At 38.8% G+C, this 25,123-nt stretch overlaps 1 protein-coding gene across 27 annotated transcripts in view; it reads left to right on the forward strand.

The window, feature by feature from the left end:
- ZBTB20 (zinc finger and BTB domain containing 20) overlaps nt 1-25,123 on the forward strand; it is a 790,532-nt gene that overhangs the window by 746,369 nt on the left and 19,040 nt on the right. For 25 of the 27 annotated variants that reach the window (XM_074405337.1, XM_074405336.1, XM_074405331.1 and 22 more), the window contains 2 exons: nt 627-790; nt 1,163-1,350. In XM_074405337.1, the coding sequence (XP_074261438.1) occupies nt 780-790; nt 1,163-1,350 (199 nt within the window). In that variant the 5' untranslated portion in view covers nt 627-779. Of the gene's footprint in view, nt 1-626; nt 791-1,162; nt 1,351-18,384; nt 18,458-24,555; nt 24,693-25,123 lie in introns of those variants that run through there. The other 2 variants (XM_074405356.1, XM_010345964.3) reach the window with 2 other exon arrangements.

The raw sequence follows: 25,123 nt of genomic DNA on the forward strand, positions 1-25,123 counted from the left end.
GTCACTATCCACATCATGAGAGAAAAAGACACAAATCCAAGGGAACTGGGGAAATGTTCAGAAACTATTACTAAGAATCCAGTTTGACTGGGGTCTAGGGTATGTGTAGTATAAGCTAAGTGTTTGCTAATTTCATATCAGTTGCATTATCTTTGGGAGAGGAGACCTGAGCTGACTGATAGCTGTGCTGTTTTACTTCCTATTCTGACCTCGTATAACAATAGTAACAACTACTTTCTAATTCCCTTCAGCCATCTCTTCCTCACATCTCAAACACAGAATCACGATCACACCCTCAACTCCAGGAGGATGCACTAAATCAAAAATCTTAGGTGTAGGATGAGTAGAGTTGGAGTAGGGAAATCTCTGCATATCACCTTCCCTCCTTAGCTACTAGAATCTAAGCTTTTCTTTGACTTTTCATCTGCTACTCTCAGAAGCCTCCATCACTACTCCCTCATCTGTACTGCCTGCAAATTTAAATTGTGATTTGAAATTTTATTGATTTAAAATAAAATCTAAATAAGAGCAAGAAAGTTGAATGTTCCATAATGTATTCCATGAGTAGAAATTTAAAGTTGGAAGGAACCTTTAAGGCCTTCTAATCCAAGCCCTTTATTTTACAGATGAGGAAACTGAAGCCCAGAGAAGTGAAGTGAGGTGCCCAAGGCCACACAGCAAGTTAGAGGCACAGCTAGTACCGTAGCTCAAGTCTCCTGACTCCCAGTACAGTGCTCCTCCCATTACTCCACGAGTCCCGTCTCTAAGCTTCCTGACAAATGCTAGAACGGTAAAACTTCCACTAGTATTTTTCCAGACCATGTTAAAACTCCTAAGGGGGGAAGAGGGATGCTTTCTTGGATAATGTCAGCCATACGTAGCTCAAGCTGTCTAAAGTTCTGGGACAGGGTCTTTTTATGCAGCCAACAGAGTCCAAATGTGGTGCTGTTTTCTTGGCCCATATGCTTTCATGTGTTCCCAGTTAGGCCATTACTGGAGGGAAAAAAAAACAAGAATCAGCTTGTTTTAAAACAAGGGACATACTGGACTCCCTCCCATCCCCCTTCAGAAAAAAAAATCAAGTTATCTTTAACAGATTCTAAAAATGCCTTTTCCCAAATATGCAGTCAGTTCCTTCAAAGGGCCCTTTGTTTATTTTCAGGAAGAAACCCAAGACAGCTGAAAACCAGAAGGCATCTGAGGAGAATGAGATTACTCAGCCGGGTGGATCCAGCGCCAAGCCGGGCCTTCCCTGCCTGAACTTTGAAGCTGTTTTGTCTCCAGACCCAGCCCTCATCCACTCAACACATTCACTGACAAACTCTCACGCTCACACCGGGTCATCTGATTGTGAGTACACCACTAAGGTGATGGTGTCTTCGCAGTGCTTGGAATAATGCTTCTCCCCTGGGTTCTGGCTTTTTTACTTTCAGAGCAAGCTGTTTGCATTTGGTCTTCTAAAGCAGCCAAAAGTAACGTGCCACCATTTTCATTCAGCCAACATCTATATATTTTAAAAGCTAGAGTATATTTAAAAGCCAGGTGACAAGCCATTTGACCTTAAAAGGCTGATTAATTACATAAACCACGTTCTTTTCCTAATGTTAACTCGGAAAAAGAAGTTTTGTTACCGATGTCTATTTATTCTTGATCTGGATAACGGCACTTCCACAATTACTAAATTGAACAGCCAAACATGGACCTCAGAAGGCCAGTCAGACACGAGGAAACATCCATTTTGAAATTACATAACACAAGTCAGATTTGCATTCGTTATTGGAGTCTCATGTAGCTTGGCTGAATTTCTGTCTTTCCAGTTTTTAATTTATTTTGAAGTGGTTAAAGGATAGCATAAATTTACAGAAGAAAAGAGAATGGCTTCCAAGAATTCAGAAGCCACCCAGACTTCACATAGCCAATGAGAATCCAGGTTAAAAATATTTTTTAATTAAAAAAACTGCCTAAGGGCTAAATTTGGAAATGGGCAGCTTAATGCGATCGTCGCTATTGAAATCACTTCTTTGCTGTTTATTTTTGCCATCTTCCCACTAATCTGGGAGTCACTTCTTCTAATTCTATTTTAAGCAAGTTGATAAATCACGTTTAGGAGATTTTTTTCTCTTTCTGAAATGTAACCCAATACTTCAGAGAAAAAGAAACATGTGTGTTGACAATGGAAAGGAATGAAATGACTTTGGAGTCGAATCCAAAAGAATATTCCTTTTAGTCTTAAGATACCCAACAACTCTTCTGAACTGATCTCCGTACACGATGTCTGGTAACATGCAAATAACTGAGTTATTATATATAACTCAAAAAAATGAGTAACATAAGACCCGCAAAGTTTTATTTGAAAAATAAAATTCTGCCGGGCACGGTGGCTCAAGCCTGTAATCCCAGCACTTTGGGAGGCTAAGGCGGGTGGATCACGAGGTCAAGAGATCAAGACCATCCTGGTCAACATGGTGAAACCCCGTCTCTACTAAAAATACAAAAAAATTAGCTGGGCATGGTGGCACGTGCCTGTAATCCCAGCTACTCAGGAGGCTGAGGCAGGAGAATTGCCTGAGCCCAGGAGGCGGAGGTCGCGATGAGCCGAGATCGCGCCATTGCACTCCAGGCTGGGTAACGAGCGAAACTCTGTCTCGAAAAAAAAAAAAGAAAAAGAAAATTCTGTCCACAAAGACAAAAATGATTAATTAGGAAATAAGATTCTAAATCTTTTATTGTTAGTTTTCTAACAGAACAAATGTAAAATTCTGCAAAGAAGGCAAGAGACAAATCGGTCCAGGAGATTCCATTCTCTACTTGCTTCGTCATGATAGTCTTTGAATAGAGGGAAATGACCTGGGGCAGGGTTGGGGTGAAGAGAGCTTATACTACCTAAGGTTGGACTAAGACCATCTAGCTGTCACTAGAAAATGAAAAGGGAAGTAACGTGAGCCAAATCTCTGTGGCCCATGAGATTTGAACAAAGTTGCGGCTTCTATAGAGAAACCAGGGGGCAGGAGCAGGGATTGTGTCCTGAGGACTGTCCTAATAGTCACATCTTTGGACCTTCTTGCCTGGCAGCCTCCAGCGTAATAGTAAAGACAGAACTGGAAAGTAGCATGGCACAGTGCCCACAGGCATGTGCACACTGTCCCTTCCCACCAGGAAAACAGCCCGTTCGTGTAGTGAAAGGGCTATTTTCTACATGCAAATCTTCATTACCTGGCTTTGTGCCACACCTTATGGGTGTGGATTACCTAGAATTGCCTTGGCCCAGAAATCTTCTGTTATGGCAAAAATAAATGTTTTGCTGAATAGAAAAAGCACTGGGCTTCATATTGTGCTTTATCATGAGCATCCTCTGGCCAGGTCCAAGCATTGGCATGAAGTACGTTTAAGGAAGAGCATGAGTATGGTGTCACCATACATCTCCTTGGTGGCCCTGAGGAAGCCAGTGGATGTGAGCTCAGTTGGAAGAAAAAACGAGGAGGGGAAACCTGATCTCCAGCTGTTTAGAAAGTCACTTTGATTTTTCCATTAAGATGTGTAAGTCTTCTCTGTTCCAACCTGTTGTTTAAATTGATTATACTTTTCTCCAAATATATTTGGATTGTAGTTTGTCCTGATTTGAGCCTACACTTAGAAGAAAATTGTTTTTAGGAAAGATTCACAGAAATCTGTCCATTTGGAGATTGCTTGAGAGAAGACAGGAAAAAGGTTTATTTTAAGCTGTTAAAATTTTTGGATGCTCTTCTTGCATTCAAGAGGATTTTTTTTTTAAACTTTCAAATGTCATTCTTACCATAGATTAATTTAAAAGCCTAATTTCTTTAAGGTAAAATATTCTGTTCCTATTTAGAACTAACAGATTTGGGGCATTTAAAAATAGTGCCCTTGACTTGTTAGTCTCTTTAACTTCAGAAACATTCCACCAGTGTGTGGTGTTCCAAGCTTTCACAAGTGCCTGAATTTTTATAGCACCTTTTTATTTGTCATGTGTTTAGCAAAATTATTCTTAGTCATGATTTAATGCCCATTTCCTGTCAGTACGATCCTTCCCAATTTACAGATGAGAAAACTGAGAAAAGTGACACCCAGGTAGATGAAAGACTTGCTTGTGGTTAACTCATTTGGGTGTTTATGGATTTGCTCTCATTGTGAGAGCGTTTCTGAGCCCAAAGATGGCATTCCTGGCTCTGAACAAGCATCTTCAAAATGTGCAACTACTCATATTGGTGACTGGGTTGTAAAACATGATGGATAAAGCATCCTTACAAAAGAAAAGTCAGCTCTGCATAGGAACTGACATGGGTGGGTAAGCCACAGTCTTTTTTGCATATGAAGGACACAGGCTGTTTTACAGCAAAGATGACAAATCTGACCCCTTAAATTCTCAGTTGGCTATTTAACCTACCGCGCCTCTTCAAATTTGGCAAAAGATCCCAGTAATATTCAAAACAAGAAGAAATACAGTTGAGATATGCTTTCTTTTGTGGGATGATGAGGTTAATATTGCTGCTAATATGTATGTTGCTTTCCAGTGTGCCTACTAACACAATTTCCTTTTAGCAATATTCCTCCTTTACCTCCTAGCTTATCACCTCTTCACCATTGCTAAAAGCTAATGGTAAGCAAATTCAGATGGTGATAATGGAAGGCACTAAGATGAGTTATGGAATCTGAAGGGTAAAAAAACACCCTAGGTGTTTGACAGAGAAGTTACCCACTAAACAGGCTGAATATGAGCTAAGCCAAGTGCTCCCTTTAAATGCTTAAGCAGGACTAAACCAAGTCAGTAAAGCAGATGAAGCTCTCCATATGAAAAACCTTTCTTGACAGCTATCAAGCTGTAGCACATCACAGTCATATACATGTGATAGACGTGACCAGAACTTTTACTTGCATATTTCTTCCACTTTGTTATCCCCCAAATAAGGCTCCCATTGAAAGAAGTGATTTTCCTCTCTGTGGCGGTCCTCCCTACTTCTGATATGGAGCCACTTATTCTGATGTCTTTCTTTTGTTGGAAGCTGATACCCATGGTGACTTACCTTCCTATGTTTTACACCGGCCTCATCAGACTGTCTCGTTTTTTGTGTCCTTGCCAAGATGCACTTACCCATGAACAGTTTTTATTTATTTTTCACTGAACCTTTACACATTACCAAACTGTCATGTGGGTGGATTTAACTTTAGCTCTATAGTAGCATCACTCTGCTGGGGCTGGACACTCGCAGAGGTCGGTGGGCTCTCCCTTTTCCAACTCTTGCCATCCGCCTTCCTTGGCCTCCCCCTCCCAACCATTTGCTTTACCCGCCCAAGTCCCTGTGATTAAAATTTTTAGTACACTTGGCTCATTTTGAACTTTTAAGCAATTTTTTAGAGAACAAAACAAAGAGGATTTTTATGGCAAACTCCATTAATGCCACATTAAGGCTGACATTTTAATTACTCCAAAGTCAGGAAATGCAAAGTTCAGGTTCCCACAGCAACAGAAACTGTCCCCTTGAGTGCTGGCATCACAGCAGATTCTTTCATTCCCTGATTACACAACACCGGGCGTGGGGACATTGTTTTTATCCACGTATGTGGAAAGGAGCACAGCTTTTATCCTTTGATTTTTTTCCTGTAACTACAGTTGAGGATATGAGTCTTTAGCTTCCCTCCCAAAACCATCTATATGTATTATCCTGGAACGGAAGACTATTATAGCTCTACATGTGCACACGGACAGAATTAAAGTTGCTGTGGGAACATTAACTCTGATTTCCGGACTTCCGTGCCAGTCACATTTAAACCATAATGTTGTAATTTTTGGCATGTAATAAATGTGCATTTCATGTACACAGACAGAAAGAAGCATAAAATGTATTTTAAAGAGCAATTAATTACTAACTTTGTGATTAAAAAACATTTGGTGCATGTTCCTTCCCATTTAGCATCAGCTGCTGGTCTTAGCCAGGCCTAATAGATGACATACTGTGTCTCATCCTGTAACTCAGATGTACTTACTGTATGTTCCTGTTCTTCCAGATAATTAATTCCCTTTGTAAAGCTGTAGGGGGAAAACAAAATGGAAGGAATATGCAAGCATGTAAATAGGGTAAGGGATATTTTGAAAGAAATGATTCATTTCTGAAAATAAACCTTTTAGTCCCTGATAATGAGCCAGAAATCTGCTAAGTGGGTGTAGACAAAGGTTTCTGGCCACCTTAGAGCATCTGGTTCGGGGCCATAAGAGCAACTTGAAAGCAGATTTCCTCTTGAATTCTAGGCATGCCCACTGAGGGAGTGATTTTACTCTAAAAACTTTTAGGCTTAAGGCTTTAAAAGTTGTTTTACTCTATAACAACTTTTTTATGCTGTATTCGAACTGGAAAGTAAAAGTTGTAGGGCATCGGTAAGATGAGGGTTTTGCTAAAGAACCCCTGACTTAAAGAGTAATTTTTTTTCTTCCTTTACATTTAACTCTGGTTTACCTATTTGTGGTAGAGAAGGAAGCGTTTCAAAATAACTGAACGGGTTTGTGAGTGAAAGGAATTAGTAGCAATGCTCTATGGTGCCATATTTAAAAATGTGAATGCTTGAGTATATATTTGAAACCAGATGAGATAAAAAATTTTACTGAAAGGTTGTATAGCTTAAACGCTAGGAAAGTCTTTAAGGGAGACACGCTCGATGAAGAACCTCTTGCTATCTGTTCGTTCTGTCTCCTGTTGTGTATTTCTTTCTGTTCAATTTGGTTGCATATGATATGTTACCTTTAAGAAAGATACATCAGTTTTAGAGGGCTCTGATTTGCTTTTACTTGGGCTGTCTCTATGTGTGAATGTATGTCTGTATGAGTGAAAACTGCTTAAGCAAGTTTGAAGGTCTCTTTGGCAAATTTGACTGCGTGTTCAGAAAGTTTCCAATCAGAAAGCTGATTCAGTGTAAAACCTTCCAAAAACTTCCTGAGGCACCTGTTCACATGAAAAGATTGGATTTCTGTTGGAGGTGCTCAGAAGGCAGTGTTTATAACTGAAGATCTCTGTTTGGTGTGCCAAAAAATGAAAAACATTTTGGCCCCAGAAAATCTCCATAAATGTTCAAAATGTATAATCAAACAAAAGCTTCATTTGGATTCAAATGCATGTATCTCAGCAGATGTGTCTAAACTAACTGGAATCCCACAGGAGCAGCTGAACTGGATTTTGGTATGTCTTGATAACTGAAAGAGTTATTCTTAGACTTTGGAAGGACAAAAATGGTCCATCTGTGAAGAACCGTAATAGAGACATGGCAAAAAACAGCATCCTCTGAAAGAGTTTATTTATGGAATTTAGGACAAGTTGGACAATCCTGAAAACATTTTAGGGTCACACTAATTTGCAGAGAAAATATAGCCAAAATGGAATGGAATAACAGCCACAGACAGTTACTATCCAATGGCTTGTTATTAATTTTCTAATAAATTCCGTATCAGTTAAGCAATAATAGAGTATCTTTGATATGACCAGGTGTTCTTGTTGCCCCCAGAGTATCCTGCATTCTGGTTTATTCTATGTCCTGTAAGGACTTACAGATTTATCTTTTCATTTAAACTGTTTTTCTGTCATTTCATTAGCCAAGTAAGTCCCTCATCTGTTAAGTGTGGATTTTATGTCATTAAAGATAGTATTTCCCTTTTTAAAAAAGTCACCTTTCTACCTCTTAGTTAATTGATATATAATCTCTTTGGAATTTTTTTGTTACCTTTTATGCCCTTTTTTTAGAGATTATAGTGCTTAGTCCAGCACTTACACATTAGAAAGCCAGTTCATTTTTTTTTCATGTGCTCTAATTTCTTAGAGTTTCCACTGCATGTATTTGGAGACATGCTTATTTTTAAAAAGCACAGGTCTTGAAATTTTGTATCTTAATCTACCTCTGCTTTTAAAAATTGGCCCTCTTTTTAGAAAACATCTATTTCCCTATAATACCAATTTAATTGGGTTTCTTCCTTGGTCACTTAATGCAGTAATTTCTGGTAGTCATTCTTAATCATTCACTCATTCATTTAGCAATTAATTCAGTCATTGATCAATGTTATCTAACCCCTCCTTCTGCACCAAGTTCTCAACTAATATTAGAGATGAAAAGAGGAATAAGATCCCATCCCCACACTTTAGGAACATAAAGGGGTAAATACAAATGCATGATTAAAGTGTTCCAGTATGCACAAAATGCTACAGAGTTCCCAAGAAAGGAGCCTGTTGCAGAGGAAAGAACTCCACACCAAAAATGACATTAAACTGGATCATAAAGGAGTGGACATTTGTAAAGTCGAAGGCAGAAGGAACAGAAAGAAGCACAACTGCAGAGGCTCAAGGAGAGCGCAGAGTTTTCAGAAGATGGAACAGTTCAGTTAGGACACTGAGGCCTTCTTATATTTTGCCTCATTTTAATCATGGGACAATTTGTATTTGAGTAACATTGTCTGCTGTTATAATTCAGCTGAGCTGAATCCTATGTCCATTTTAGAGATATTTGCTTTCCAAATATATAATAAAGCAAGACACAAACTTTTTTTTTTTTTTTTTTTTGAGACGGAGTCTTACTCTATCACCCAGGCTGGAGTGCAGTGGCGTGATTTTGGCTCACTCCAACCTCCACTTCCCAGGTTCAAGTGAATCTCCTGCCTCAGCCTCCCAAGTAGCTGGGATTACAGACACATGCCACTGTGCCCAGCTAATTTTTGTATTTTTAGTAGAGAGAGGGTTTCACCATGTTGGCCAGGCTGGTCTCAAACTCCTGACTTTGTAATCCACCCACCTTTGTAATCCACGCCCCCTAAGCGCTGGGATTATAGGCATGAGCCACCGCACCTGGCCCCACTTATTTTCTGATAGGCAAAAGCACCCTTCCATCCACAAAGCCAGTCAAAGTAAGAAAGTATTCTAAGGGGCCTAGTGATGATTTTGATCAGAAAATCTCAAAATAAATTTTCTTTTTTGTTTAAACAGGGTCTGTCTCTATTGCCCAGGCAGGGGTACAGTGGTACAATCTCAGCTCACTGCTACCTCTGCCTCCAGGGCTCAAGTAAACCTCCTACCTCAGCCTCCTGAGTAGCTGGGAGCATCACATCCAGCTAGTTTTTGTTTTGTTTTGTTTTTGTTTTTGTTTTGGTAGAGATGAGGTTTTGTCACGTTGCCTGCCTGGTCTCAAATCCTGAGTTCAAGCAATCTGCCTGCCTTGACCTCCCAAAGTGCTGGGATTACAGGCATGAGCCACCACACCTGGCTCAGAATAACTAGTTATTGAGAGAAGTTCATTCCTAGAGCCAGAGTCACCTACAGGTGTCATGCTAGAACTTTGTCATTGATTTGTGGCCCCTCCAGACTCTTAATCGTCTGTCTTCTTGTGAAATCCTCCCAGGTCCCTTGGCAAGTCTGGTCTCAATGCTCATTGGCCCAAGTTACTACACTGTGCCATATTGCTCTCCCAAACATTGCATAGATATGATTGTCTATATGCAATTGTTAGGACCCACTGCTGATTTTCAGGGTTCTGGTCTTCATCTTGCCATCTCATCACATGCAGGAATACATCTTGAATTCTTATCTACAGCTGCTAGTGATGGTTTCATGTATGCTTCCTCTGGTCGTGGTAAATTTCATTATATAAAATTAGTGCTTCTCCATATCTGTCAAGACTTCTCACATCCTTATTAAAATAAAAGAGGCCACATGCACTACTGCCCTTAGAGTTGGATCATTTAGGATTGATTGAGAGCATGCATAAGGATTATTTAAGGACTTCTTACTTTAAGGAAATTTCAAGTTGGTTCTTTCCACCAGTCACCTTATGCCAGGTACCATAATCAAGTACCTTATTACTTCATCAGCAGAATGAGCACTTTATGCTTTCTTTTCTGCTTTTCGTCTGCCTCTGAATCCTTTATTCTCTCTGAGGAATGTGTACCAATTCTAACTTTTTATCAGCACTGCAAGATGAAAGTTTACCTGGTCTATACCCATTTATTGTACACATGAGAAAACTGGAAGTGTCATCAAAAAAGTTTCACAGCATAATGGGTGACAGAGTCAGAAACAAAACCCTGCCCTTTCTCCCACCATTTATGCTGCCTGTTACTAAGTCTGCTTCTGGGCAAATTTAATGTTTTCTGAACAGAAAGGAGTTGGAACTATTCATCCATCAATATAGTAGATGCTTTCATTGTGGAAGACCACAGGCTAAGTATTGTGCAGGATGCAGTTTTACAAACTGAAGCTCTATGCTCAGACTTAGAGTTTGGTAGAGAAGATCAGATAACATTCACAAACAACTTCATGCAGAGTGGTTAAAGATATGTACCCATACACAGAGACCCACCAGAGCATTGATTCATTCACTCAGCAAGTGTGTATAGAATATATCTTTTGTGCCTGACACTCCAGTGAGTTCCATGGGGACACAAAGGTGGAGAAAAACAGACTCCACCACCAAGAATCTTAAAACAATACATGTCCTCACATCACCAGTATCTGAGAATTTGGAAAGTTTGTAAAGTATATTTTAATCCAGTTAACAGTAATATATAGTTAGGTTTATTAGAGATGGTTCCATTTGAGCTCTTTTGAAAGACTGGAAGTGAGGCATTAGGATTAGGTATGAGGGGTTTGCACTCCGTTGCAGAGCTGTGGAAGGGTATTAAGTAGGGCCTGCCATGATCAAGACTTTGGGAAGATCTAATTTAGCAGCCTGGATGTCAGAAGGAGTGACTTGAGGAAGGAGAGGGTCCAGACAGCACTGTCAGTAGTTTACACTAGTGGTGACCTGAAGAGGGCTGGTAATAAGAGGGATGGGTAATAAGAGGGATGGGTAGCATGCATGCAACAGATTTTGAGGATGAGGGTAGACAGCTCTGGGAGCTGAGTGTAGGGTACAACAAGGGCACTTATCAAAGATAACTTCAAGATATCAAGAAAAGATGAAAGGCATTTAAAGGAATTAAATAGAGTTCCATTTTATATAGTGCCGCACATGAGCTACCGCACGTGTTCCCAGTGGAGACAACTAACACTGAGTTGCAAACAGGATCCTGGAGCACAGTAGGAATACTTGAAATTAGGACTAGCAAACACTTTGGCCAGGAGGCCACACTACAAGTCATAAATATGGGAGTAAACTTCAAAGAAGTCTTTGTTAAGAGAAAAAAGGAAAGCAAAACCTTGGGAAATATTTACATGAGTGATAAGCAAGAGAATGAAGAATGAATACAAAGAGGAAAAGACAAGGGGGGTCAAAGAGAGAGGAGCAAAAACAGGATAGTGCGAAGAGACCATCAGGGAGAGGAAGGGTCAGCAGTTAGTCTCAGGTGCCACAGATTCCAACAAGGGAGAGACCTAGGAAAAGATACCCTTGGGTTCTGGGATTGCCAGCCTCCTGGTTGCTGTCAAGAAAGCAGAATCAGATGTGTCACAAAAAAGACCATAAAGAGGGGTTCAGGAGCAAACATAGGATAAATGGAAAAGCAACTATTACAATGTACTTTTTAAAGAAGTTTAATGTTTTAAAAAGAAACAAGGAATGGGTAACCTAAAAGTGGAGTAATGAATATTTTTATGACACAAGAGTTTCTAGCCCATTATAAACTGAGAAAAACCAGTGTTAAGGGACACTCTGCAATTAAATAGGCAAGGTGAGAGGGAACTAGATCTTCCATTTCACAGGGCAATTGGAGTGGTAAATACATGTAAAAGGAATTTGAAGGCACTACCCAAGCCCAATGAGGCAGTAATTAAATTATATTAGTTCTTTCTCTACTTCTTTTCAAAATGGCTTTCTCTTCTTTTTAACTAATGAGAAATAATGTTTTGCAAGAATTATTACTTCACAAATATTCACTCAGTTCCTTACCCTCAGTAATCTCTGAACGCTATGTCGAGGATAGACGTCATACGCTTTGAGCATTTAAATTATCTTAACAATTTTTAAAACCATTTTTAAGAACAATTGTTGTTTTTAAAATAACAATTAAGGCCTAATCCTTTAAAAGCCATGTTCTGTGTACTTCTTTCATGATATGCCCAATTCAGGTAGCTCTGTAATTACCAGTAACACACCTATGTGTTGTTCTCAAGTCCTCCTTCATTGTTATGAATCCGCAAATTCGTTATTTGTCAGGGGTTTTCAATTTGTTTACTTAAACTATGCTGCTTTCTGTGATGGTCCAAGACATTCCAAAGGCCAATGCCACCTGGACACAAAGTATCTAATACACTTCTACTTTAGGATGGTGATCTGGAACCAACTGAATCAAATGTTACTTTGTTCTACTAGTAAATTACCTGTAAAACTAAATAAGGAGATTGTTTTGTCACTACTGACAATTATATAAACAACCATGTGGAAGAATTTTGAACATGAGTCTTTATAATCTCACAAGGCCAAATGAATTCATTGTTGATGTCAAAATTGACCTTGAGGAGTTTTCCTTTCCTCTCTAATTCTAAAAATGAGTTTCCTCCTACTTATTTATCCTCACTAGTTTTAGCTTGGTTATGTTACCGGTTTCATACCAAGATATTAAACCAAAGTGTACAGAATTTTTAAGAAAGCTTGATGTGGCATGCAGAATATTACACAGAGAATTTCAAGAAACAATAATCGAATTAACTTTGTCATTCAATTTTTTGCTGTAATCACTTTCTTTCCTATGTAATCACTTATTATGTCTGTCTCATATCTTAACCAGGTATTTAGATGTAAAGGAGATAATAAAAGAAAGGTGCATATAAGTTTGAACTTCAAAACATAACTCTGTGTCTAATGGAAAAGACACATGCAAATTCTGAACTAAAACTTTTAGACGTTAACTCCAGGGGAAAGGAGACACACCATTTTCTCGGGGAAATACTGTAGGTCTTTACATGTAGACCTGAATGGATTTTTTCCAATTTTTAGAAAACCTCAGAAATCTGGCCCTTTCCATTTTATTTCTGACCTAAAGGTCCCAGATGGGTGACTAGATCCTGGGATTGCTGAAATGGCCTAAGTAATTCTGGGTTGACATGCTGACTGGCACTGCAAAGCAGGCCTGGTTTCACTGGGTAGTGATACAGGCAAAGCATAGGCCCAAACCCCAGCCCCGCTTCAGAGCAGGGGTTCTTGTCCTGGAGATTTTGGACTCCACTGGTACCATGACTGGGCCTTTCTCTTAGAGGTTTGTATTCTTTCCTGCATGTTGTTCTGGGACACCGGTTTAAAGATTTTGTTGTATTGGGGTCAGAGAACTGAAAGAAGGAAAAAACCACTTCCCCAGAACATATCCTAATCAGCATCTGCATCCTCAAACCTGGCCCCCAAGAGTGAACTAAGAAGCAAGGAGGAGAGGTCCCTGTGAATATCCCAGTGCAAAATGGCTCCTGACGCTCTCTCGGATCCCTCCAATATGCCCTCAGGGCAGGTCAGGTATGATAACAGGCTACTAAAGCTGTTTCTTGAACATGTTGATAATGGACTAAGATTGGAGCTATGCCTTATTTTCCAATATTCAGAAAATATTTTTTTCACACCCAGGGTCTAGTTATTTGCTCTTATTAACATGAACTTCAGCATTTTATGTGCTTTTAATTAACCACCCTATGTTTCCATTTCCTCATGTGCATAATCGCATAATGAGAATAAAAATAGTGTCCGTCTCATAGGATTATTAGAAGGATTCAAGGAAACACCATATGTAAAGCCCTTAAAGCAGCACCAGAAAAACACCCAGCACTCCATGAAGTTGTGTGTCGGCTACAGTTGAAGTGTTTTAAAATTATTAATATGAACTAAAATGATACAAGAAAGCAGAATCAAATATGTCACCAAAAAAAATGCCGTAAAGAGGGGTTCAGGAACAAACATAGGATAAATGGGAAAGTAACTATTACAACATACTTTTTAAAGCTTAATGTTTTAAAAAGAAATAATGAACGGGTAATTCAAAAGTGAAGCAATGAATGAAAGGATAGGTGCACTGTCCTTTCCCCGTGAGAATGAGACTGAAAAGCCCTAGATCTGTAGCAGAATGTGTGTCAGAGAGTTACCTCCTTCACTTCAAGAAAAAGCCAGCGCCCCTCTGCTTGTCCCTTCTTGGATTCAAACCTAAGTAGACTGGGAAGCTTCTCCATTATCTTTTTGCCTTCTTTTATCCTCCCATTTGTGGTGGTGGTGGTGGTGTTGTTGTTGTTGTTGTTGTTGTTGTTGTTGTTGTTGTTTTCTAAAAATGAAAGAGGACTGATATGCATCATCTTATTCTTACAAAACACCCCATTTTACAGACAAGGAAATTGGAACTCAAAGAAGATGAAAAATCTCTCTGAATGTTGTCTTCTTGACATAGGGAAGGGTTAGAGAATTATTAATATTATAGCCTTACATTCTAGTGTTAATCTATTAAGTTCCTTCTTGTCTTCAAATGTATTCTAGTGAATAAGAGATTTTCAAGCTGGGCCCAGTGGCTCATGCCTGTAATCCCAACACTTTGGGAGGCCAATGTGGATGGATCACTTGAGCCCAAGAGTTAGAGACCAGCCTAGGCAACATAGTGAAACCCCATGTCTACAAAACAATTAGTTGGGCATAGTAGTGTGCACCTGTAGTCCAGCTACTTGAGAGGTTGAGATGGGAGAAACACCTGAGCCCAGAAGTCAAGGCTGCAGTAAGCCATTATGCCACTGCGTTCTACCATGGGTGACAGACTAAGACCCTGTCTCAAAAAAAAAAAAATTTAAAAAAACAGAGATATTTTCAAATTATAGAGAATGGATATGTGTGCTCTATTACCTCAGAACACATTGTAGGATCTGTACATTCACCTAAGTGCACCCGTCTACAATCTGTCCATTTCACCTTAGGTGCCCTTTCACCAAAGCACCTTCCAGCCGGGATACCTGAAGAGAGCAAATCATCAGAACCTTAGAATGAGCAAAGTTTTATCTACCATATTAGAGAGTCCTTTGCAAAGAGAAATACTTACAAGTAAAGAAATGCATCTTTTATTTTTTTGAAAATCAGTCGGCTTGATGGTTTGAGAGTTGTCTGAAATAATTCAAAATAGAAGTAAGCTTTGAAGAGTAAACGAGTTTCACTTCCAAAGAGGATTGCTTGTAATCACCCTGCTTACTTACCTTCTTCCATTCTGAAGCCGTCTGCAGTAGTTGGAAAAAGTGTAATCTTAAAAAATTCAGTAACAGTCACTGGCTGACTATACCTAAGGTACCTCCCTGTTCCGTGGTGCTCACAGTTTTTGGTAATGCATGAAGATGATTTCAGATGTTTGCTGCTTTTAACTCCTGAGCACTTTTGCTTCTCACTGTAGAATTCCAGAGACACATGGACATGGAACTTGATCTGCAAGCCTCCTAGTAATAGTTGCAGATTAGGTAGAAAGCTAAACTAGACTGTACACAAGTCTGTATAAATCCCAAAACAGAGCTTTAAAATAATAACTTACTGAGTCATGATTTCTGCATCACATATGCAGTATTCCTTAAATCACATGTTGATGGCTAATCAACAAAATCCAAAGACGCAAATTAGATGGTACAATATTTACAGAGAAAATATATGTGTAGTTTGAAAAGCAAGGATTCTCAAGGTTACACTCCCACCCCTATTCCTCCCAGAAATGATAGCAGTTGCAATCTGAACTCTCAACATTGTAGCCAAGAAAGGAATGAATGTAACAATAAAAAAAGAGAGATTTAAGATAGAACTTCTTAGTCAAAGGAGTCTGGACCTTCAAGAAATATGTTTAAGAAAGATTCGGAAGAAATACTAGGTAAGATGAATTATTCCTTTTCCTTAAATAACATTCTAGCAGTGTACTTGTTAAATATTTGTTTTGGCCAGGTGACAGAATTCAGGAGGGCAGAATCTTGTTTAGCTTGTCCACTGCTGAATCCCTAGCACCCAGCAACGTGCTTATACAAATTAGGAGTAGGTGCTCAGCAAATGTTTGTTGAATGAATAAGTGAACGTGGTGGGGAGAATGAAGCTAAAGTAATGGTATAGTGCATTTGTAAGCATTTAGTCCATTTGTAAAAATATAGGTACTAATTTTTTACCCAATTCTTTTTTTTCATTCAGCAGACCTACAAAAACAGAACAAAGTGTATCACAAATACCCTCTGCTTTTTATGCCGAGGAAACAGAAAAGCTGTCTTTTGATTGTAGGCTGCTACATGTTTTAATTCTAATAGCAATATGGCAGGTCAACTTTGTAGTATAATCTGGTGCCTGTTTTTGATAGATAGCATGGAAATAGATACTTATTTTCAAGATGCTTAAACAGATGATTAGGCGAAAGCTCTAGCAAACCTTGAAACAACAAAAAGAAAAGGTTTTCCCACTCCCACCTCCCATTGCTGTAACATCCTGCACAGTTTTCTGCAACCCCACATCCTCCTCCTTGTTTCATCCTTTCCCTGGGTCTAGTCTTTGTCTAGGGAATACGGCATGTGACTGTCAGTCTAGCAAGGAGACAGTTCTTGAGAAATTCACCCCCTACACACTGTGTTCCCAAGCTCCTCTTATGGGAATGGCATGATTTGATCAGCAGCAGGCAGAACTAGCCCAGCGAAACAAGAGCTTGGCATAGAAATCCTAGTGCCCTCCTGCTGGAAGGGCCCTCAAGAGAGTTGCTTCATGCCCACCCTCCCTCAACTGGCTGGACAGTAGAAGGATGTGTAGGAAAACAAATTCCTGGCTGAATGAATAGAGGATTAAATGAATGAGAGATGAGTTCACTCCTCCAGAAGTCCCCGCCATTCCACTTGAATAGAAAGGCTAACTTTGAAGCCACTCTGTTCTCCATGGCACTATTTTGTGTATACTCAGCTTTGGAATATGGTTGCCATCTGCTGCCAGTGCTTAGGACTAAGGAAGTATTGGGGTGGGTAGGAGGAGGCTGGAAGGGAAGAAAAGAGACACTTAAAATGAGCTAATGATCTCCTTTGTGTTGGAGTCTAGGTTTCAGAACATCAGTCCTGTACTTCAAGAACAAAACACCAGTGTGTCTTAGACCACACCAGGCGCCGGCACATCAGATAAAGACTGTGCTGTGTGGTGTTCAGCCACCGAGCCTGGAGAAGTTCTAAAAGTAAAATTTCAGGTGCAAACTGAGGAAACTAAAAGGAGAAAAGGCCAAGGGTAAAATACAATTAGGAGGGCTCTGCAGATATGTATCTTTGGGGTTACAGTAGTTGAAAAATGAATCTACTAATTAATGAGCTGGGTAATACTATAAAGACAAGGAATTTAAGGATCTTTAGAAGAAATGAGACACTTTTCCATACACTCTGAGTACATTGCAAGCCTTTAGTGTAATCTCAAGGTGAAAGTGACCTGGCTGTTGTGTATTGCTGTAGATTTAACTGTTTATTAAGTGTTACAGATTGCTATACTAGAGGCAGGCATGGTGCTCCTTTAAAAACAGAAAAGGCTGTTAAGCAACGCCAATAAGACAACCGAACATCTCATACATCTCATAAGGCAGCAAATAGCTCATAGAGCTTCCTGGCTTCCCTGATATTGTTTGTATAAATTGTTGGGGGTGTTTGTTTGTTTTTTTGTTTGTTTGTTTGAGACAGTCTTACTCTGTTGCCTAGGCTAGAGTGCAGTGGCATGATCTCAGCTCACTGCAGCGTCCGTCTCCAGGGTTCAAGTGATTCTCTTGCCTCAGCCTCCTGAGTAGCTGGAATTACAGGCATGCACCATCATGCCCAGCTAATTTTGTGTTTTTAGAAGAGATGGAGTTTCACCATGTTGGCTAGACTGGTCTCAAACTCCTGACCTCAAGTGATCCACCCACCTCAGCTTCCCAAAGTTCTGGGATTATAGGAGTGAGCAACTGGCCTGGTCAAATTGTTGGTTTTTGATGCAAAATCATGTTAATAATTTATGTACTGAAATAACATACTAGAGAATAATAATTAAGCTGTGGATGTATGCTAGTGAAAAAAAAAATATGACAGTGAAGTTTACTTTGGGAAAGGATTAGCTAATTCCCTAGGTATGACATTTGCAGGCCATGTACTATTATGTATTCAATAGTAATCCTGCATCTTGAATTGGAGGAAGACAGAAATTCTTTTTGCCATGCAAGGGAAGAACCTCATCAGCGAGGTATATAAGTATAAATTTAGAGACAATGACAATCCTAGAAATGCAAAATACCACTTTAGGGAGCACTAAGTGATTGCCGAGCAGTGTGTCACACTCAGTGCCTGGGAGCAGCAAATCAGTAGGTATTTTTTGGCTTTGTAAGCTCTGGCCTTGACTCCTGTCTTCCTGCAGGAACGAGTCATGCACAACTGTGACTCAGCCACAATTAGAATATTAGTAATGCCTTAAATCTATCTCATGTACACTTTCTCTTCCTAGGAACCTTATGTCCCTCCATATTCTGTTTGTCACTACAACAACCCTGTGAAGCATACGCACCTTCATTTTACAGGTGGGATAACAGATCCACAAAGAAATAATTTAATTCTTTGTCTTCAGGTGGGAAATGATTGATAATCAGTATACTGACCCAGCTCGTTGTACTGTTTTTCATATTATTTCAGCTTTCCTAGGCAAAGGACATATTTTATCTTTCTCATTATTATTTTTAATTAGTTTTTAGAAAAGGTAAGATAAAAACAGAATCTAACAAATATCCCATGGAGATATTTAGTGTTCTCTTTTCTTTCAAGAATAAATTAAGACCTTCTCTGCTCCTCTCTGCTGGCTCTCTCGGCAGATAGTCAAAATCCCATGCCAATTTTCAAATGAATAAGGGCTCATTCTAATAGCTGATCACAGTCCCCTCTGTTGAGGAAACAGCCTTTTAAATTCATGTCTGTACCCTGAATAAGTTACTTTTGGTTGTAAACTTTAACAGTTTGACCTGAAGGTTTCTAAACTGTACTAATATATAACCTGGTTGTGAGTTCAGCAATAAATTTATACTCAGTATGTGAAGGGCCAAAGAGAAAACTAGCGTCTTTAATTCTCTCTGGTGACCTTCACTAAATATTGCATATTTACTTTGTAAATGAGGACACCCAGTGGCCACCAAGAGAAAGTATTCTAAACAATCCTTGACACCACTGTTAACACCCCATTATCAGTGCTGATTGATAGATATTTCTGTAACATGTGTTACCAAGCAGGTTAGCTTCCCTACTTGGGCAAAAGTGATCGGAGTTTGGCCTGATCATTTTTCTATCACATCATAGATTGGTCATCTCTTCTTATTTTTTCTTACAAAGTATGGCTTAGCTTTGGGTTCTACTGAATCATCTGTTGACAGGAGGACCCAGTGAGCTGTCTCTCTGGGGAAATGGAATCAGGGAGATAGAGACAGCATGGCATGTGTCAGAAATCATAAATGAAAGACCAGAGTTTGTGGGCAACTCAGTGAACACATAAAACAATTGCTTGGAAGTTAAATTCTATTGAAAATAGAGCTGTGGGTAGGTAGGGAAATAAAGGACAAGAAGAACATTACACAGAACTTCAGGGGTGGGAAAGCCCTCTCGGGGCCACACCACATAGACATATCTCAGAGTAAATTTGTGTGAGGTTCCCACTTAACATGTTTGTGAAATGCAGTGAAGAGCTCACCAGACAAGTGCTCACACAGAACCTACACATTATAAGGAAATATGCTGGGCAGAATTGGGGATCCAGTTATAAATTTGTAGTTGTCACTGTAGTTATGGTTATAACAAGGTAAGATACTAGCCTGTGGGAAGCTTGGAGTCTTAGAGAGATAAGACAGACACAAATGAAAAAGGGAAGAAAAGAGACAGTAACATATTGGTAAGAACTTACGTGGTACATGTTGGGGAAGTTCAGGTGAACACTCCTCAACATTCAGGTTTCAACAAAAAAATCCCCTTATTTTTCTAAGGAAAATTAAACCTGAGGCCTTTGTCACCAAATTGCAAGAAATACAGTGAAGTTTTGGGACTCCCTTCTCGTCCCTAGATTGGTACTAGGCTCATGAAATGTAGGGAGGGATTAGGTCCTTAGTCCATGGTGATCTCCATCATTGACATTGCTTGACTACCCTGCAAAGATGCCATTGAGCCTGGTCCTTCTGTGATTGCCAGCACTACTGCACTAGCTGGGTTGACAGATGCCCTCCATAGTGGTCTTTGCTGCTGACCATTGGCCCAGCCCCCAGATGATTACTGTTCCTCTCAAAGCAGTGCCTTTTGATGTCCAATCTCCAGAAGTGTGGCAAGCAATTACCCCAACTGGAGCTGTATGCAAGTAGAGAACTTGCTACCTTCCCCATTTGAGGGAAAGTTGATTGTTTTTCTCTCCAGTAATACTATCCCATTCTCTAACTCCAAAGCATCAATCAACCTTGCTCTCCTTTCCCCAGAAGGAGCCCAGATTAATAATTCATTTTAGAGAATGGAGATTAGGAAAAGGAAACCCTTTGTTTTATGGTTTCTTCTTTAGGGGTTAATGGGCTCTGAAACCACAACTCCCTCAGGCAAAGGAGCCTATAAAGCATACACAAACCTGGCGGTTCTTTCATACAGGTGGGGGGAGGGGGAGATACCTTCTCATTAGGAAAGTTTTCTAATTCAGTGAACACAAGCCAGAAATTAATGTCTCGGTTTATTACCTCACCAACCAGTGGAAACTAAGAAAAGAGAATTCAGGATGAACTCCAGTAATCACAGAAGGCTTCATAGAGAAGGAAGTTTGAGTAGGGTTCATGAGGATGATAAAACTTGGTGAGAAGAGAAAGCATAATTACTTCAGAACTGCAGAAAAATTCAGCAGAAGAAAAGTAAAAATGAATGTGATACATGCACAGGAAAGAAAAATGGCCAACCTCTTGGATTAGCACAGAGATTTTATTTTAGAGAAAATGAAATCCAACCAAATAAGTGAAGTGAAAACAGATCATTTGAATGTTAGCTGTAGCTGTAGGAGACTTCTATAGCTCAATGTCTTTTTTATAATATTTAAATAATAAATATTATATAAAAATATATAAATAATATCATAAAGATAAAATGCCTACTCATGATTAAAGTAATTACAAAGCAGCAAACCACCATGGTACATGTATACCTATGTAACAAACCTGCACATGTACCCCAGAGCTTAAGGTATAATAAAAAAATAATAATAATAATTACAAAGTATGCCTTCTATTTCACTGATTTACCAGAGCCTCACAAGGTTTTGAGTTCTAACATTACTTATTCTTCACCTTAGTACAAGCTAAAAAGGAACTTATGTCCTCTTCTTTTGTTTAAGGATTTCCTGTGCCTGGTTCTATAATGGATCACCCTAGGTGCACAGATGAATTTCAGCTACTCTCTTAACCTAGCCCATACAAATCACCTGAGTGCTTCCATTTTAACCAGTCACCCAGCAAAACAGATTTACCTTTTTCCTTGGCTTTTCCCTGTTGCTTTGGGATAGAAAGTCTTTACTCCTCAGTAAAATGATCTATCATGGCTCAATTCCTTAGAGAAATCTTGCATCCCCATCCGACCAACAACCAAAGATACCCTTGAAAAACAGCAGTCTCATTGGAAGAAACTTTTTTTCAGTAAGACCCAAACAAAGAGAACATTCGAGCATGAATTTGAAGACCTGCTTCAAAAGCAGTTTCAGAATGACACAGCAATAGAGGACTAAAGGAAGTTCTATGAATTAGGAACTCAACGATAATTTTTGTCAGAAAACTTTTTTTAATGACATTATTGAGTCCTGTTTTATTACTCATTGAAGTCCAGATAAAGGTTTTTCTGAAGTCAAAAAATTAGTTTCTTACCTAACTGTAATTCATCACTGAGTGATGATATTCTTTAAAGAAATGCCATACCTGGGAGTTATACTGAATCTTTGAACTCACTGAATTAAAAAAACTGGTTTTTTTTCTATAAAATAAATATATGATGATGTAGAGACCACAAGAACAGATTATTAAAAATATGCTGATTTTCATACACTCACTTTTTAAACTTGTCATTTCTTTTTAAGCAAAACAAAAGACCTAACTTATTAGCTGTACATATAAATATATACATCCTTCTTTAAGGTCTTTTCAAAGCTGAGTTCAAACAGCACAACTTTGTGAATTTAAGTAGATTTGGTTCATTTTTGTATCCCACCCACGCATGTAGCATCTCCGTATTTTTGTTCCCCAGATTTAGTGAACAAAGGAAAAGGCTACAATAGGGCAGTAGCTAAATTTGTAAGGAAAGCACTTTAGAGAGAGAAAAAATGAAACTCCTAAAAGGTGTTTCAAAAGGTTTACAATATAAGAGGATTTAAAGGCATAAACCTCAGATTTCATTGACTTTTCTCCTTAGTCCCAGCAGATCTTCTCCCCGTCATTTCAACTTTGGAATGAGAGCGTAAGTGTCTTCCAGAATATTGTCTGGAATTATCTATCCAATGCCTTTATTCACAGAGTAAAACTTAATTTTCACAAACTATACTGTAAAGTAAATTTCAACAGTTTACCTCACTGGAATCAGATGCTCAAACTATGAAAAATTCATAAAACTTCAAGACTGAAGTTTTAAATTATGGTTGGAATTGGTTTCATAAAGTGGATGCTCAATCACTTGTTGATTGATAGATTATGCCCTCACCTCATAACTAACGGATTTAAGGTGGCTTAAAAGAATATTTAATTATTGATAAATATGTAGGAAATATATTTCTATATAATACAAAAAAAGAAATCAGAGGTAAAATAAATAATTGATAATATAATGAAGCTGGTAAAAATTTTACATAGAAAAGCATACCATGAGGTCCTACATAGTTGCTAAAAGGGAGCCTAAATTTTTATTCTGAGCTCCCTAGTAAACAGAGCCAAGAGGGAAACATGATCAGTTATGATATTCACAGGCTCCATAAAGAAAAGCAAAATGCAGCTTTTACTTTTAATACTTTTAAGTATTCTCTAGAAATGTTCCTGAGCACTGAGGTCTGGGAGAAGTTGATTAATACATATTTCAAATATCAAAGATCCTTATGGATGGATTTCTTCCATTGTTTTAGATTTCAGATCATTTGTGTCCTTGTGGTTCCATTTATACTGAGGTATTCTCAGTAAATGTTTTGCTAGTGAATTGGTGAAAATTCAAGTGGTCCCAAAACCAACTTCATAAGTCAGCTGTATTTACAATTTTACAATATTGGCAGGCATGTCCACATCCTTCTTAGAGATAACAGCAGACTTAACATAAAATCAGGCAAGCCAAAGACCTGGGCTAACCGAAGGAAACTGTGAGACCTCTGAAGCCAAGTAAGAAGACTTTTCTGGATTACTTTCTCCTTTAGACCCAAAAATCCCACTAGTAATATAAATCTATTCTCCTTAGATAAAGTACAAAGCTCTTACTTTTTTGGTGGAGTGAGGAGAGGAAAAAGAACTCAGGTATGGAAGATAAGTCAAGATTTGGAGATGGGCCTGAGACTCACAGGGCAAATGTTTTTCTAGTTCACAATTTTGCCTCCTTGTTCCCCATACTTGTAGCTTAGTAAAACTTAGTGCCATAACAGCAAGAAGGAAGAAAGGGAGGGAGGAAAAAACAAAGGCAGGCTCCCCATTAGAAGTACTATAGATCTTGCAAGTAAATTCTATTTTGTTGGTTGATTAGATGTATATATTTAATGTTTATTTCTTATTCAAATTATACCACTGTATCTAATTTTTAACCGTCAAAAAATGTTAAAGATTGTTTTCTAATTCTTCTATGGATTTGTCTTAATTGTCAAAAGGAATCTACTTGCGAAAAACAAGTTTTGCTAAACAATAGTTAGCCTCAACAGTTATAAACTATACACTATCATAATCCAGATTTCTGCTAGTATTAGTAGTTATCTGTCTTCCCTTTCACACCTTTTTAAAAACTCTCTTCTGAAAGGTAACTTTTCTCATTTTGGCTAACATTATTTGCTTTATCATACAAAATAGTATCAGTTCAACTTAAGTAAATGGAAAATATCAATTCAACAGACCTAATGCATCAGAGAGTAATGCAATCACAAAGTATGCATTTAGAAGCTTTGATTATTGAAAGTAGCTACAAGTATTTTAAAGAGGGAGGCCTGAATCTCAATCCACAGCTCTTAATTTGGGTAAAACACAGACCTCTTTGAGATTTTAATGAAAGCCACTGACCTTATTCCTATAAAAGTATAAACATGTCCATTCATGAAAACTATATGTACCCCCCTAAAACCCACACATAAAACTAAGGCCCTTTAAATATTTTTAAGTATTCTCTAAAAATGTTCTATAAATGACTAAAAATTCAAGTAATATTAAAGACATACCCAATTACAGTATTGGGATCATAAATAGAATGGTGTTGTAAATACTGTAAATAAGTTGGTAATTTTTAATATCTTTGTCTAGCTAAAATAATAAATAGTGACTAAAAAAGGACATCCAGGTAGTCCCCAACTTTCATAGCTAGGCATTCCTGCAAATATGTTTGAAAGTCAAATTTCTACAAGTTTAAAGTCAAATTTCTGCAAAATTTCAACAATTGATTTATGTTTTATGCGAAGAATTCTGTTACTGATGGCTAAAAAACGTGCTGAGATCCCTGATGGTTCCTCCACACTGGGCTTAGACAATCTGGAAGATAGAGGAGAACCCTCACTGGGAGATGGTCCAAAACATCCCCCTTTTCACCCAAGAATCGGTAAGTAAAACTGTACAGCTCTCCCATAGGCTGATGACCTTCCCTAGTCTCACTACCAAGGTAGTTAACAGCTGGGATATGCTAGGTCTATGGAGCCAGGGTAGGAGAAAAAGAGATCTTGTCTGCTTGCTGCCTTCCACTTGCATGTGTGGTTTCTCCAGTGCTCCCAGCCACCCTTCCAAGACTGTGTCAATACCAGTGAGATAGAAAGAGAGAGAAGGGTGGTGCACGGTCATTTGCTCTGGATGGAACCTCTGAGCAAGAAACTAGTATACCTCCTCTAGTACAGGGATTCAGCAGGACTACCTTGGCATATATGAGTAGGTAAAGTAGATATAACTGAGTTCTTACCCCAGGCAGGGGGTTTGGAGAATAAGGGGGCTTAGTCACCAAAATACATCCCCCACTTTCTGCAGAGATGACTGGCTCTT

Source organism: Saimiri boliviensis, chromosome 8 (assembly GCF_048565385.1).
Source record: "Saimiri boliviensis isolate mSaiBol1 chromosome 8, mSaiBol1.pri, whole genome shotgun sequence".
NCBI lineage: Eukaryota > Metazoa > Chordata > Mammalia > Primates > Cebidae > Saimiri > Saimiri boliviensis.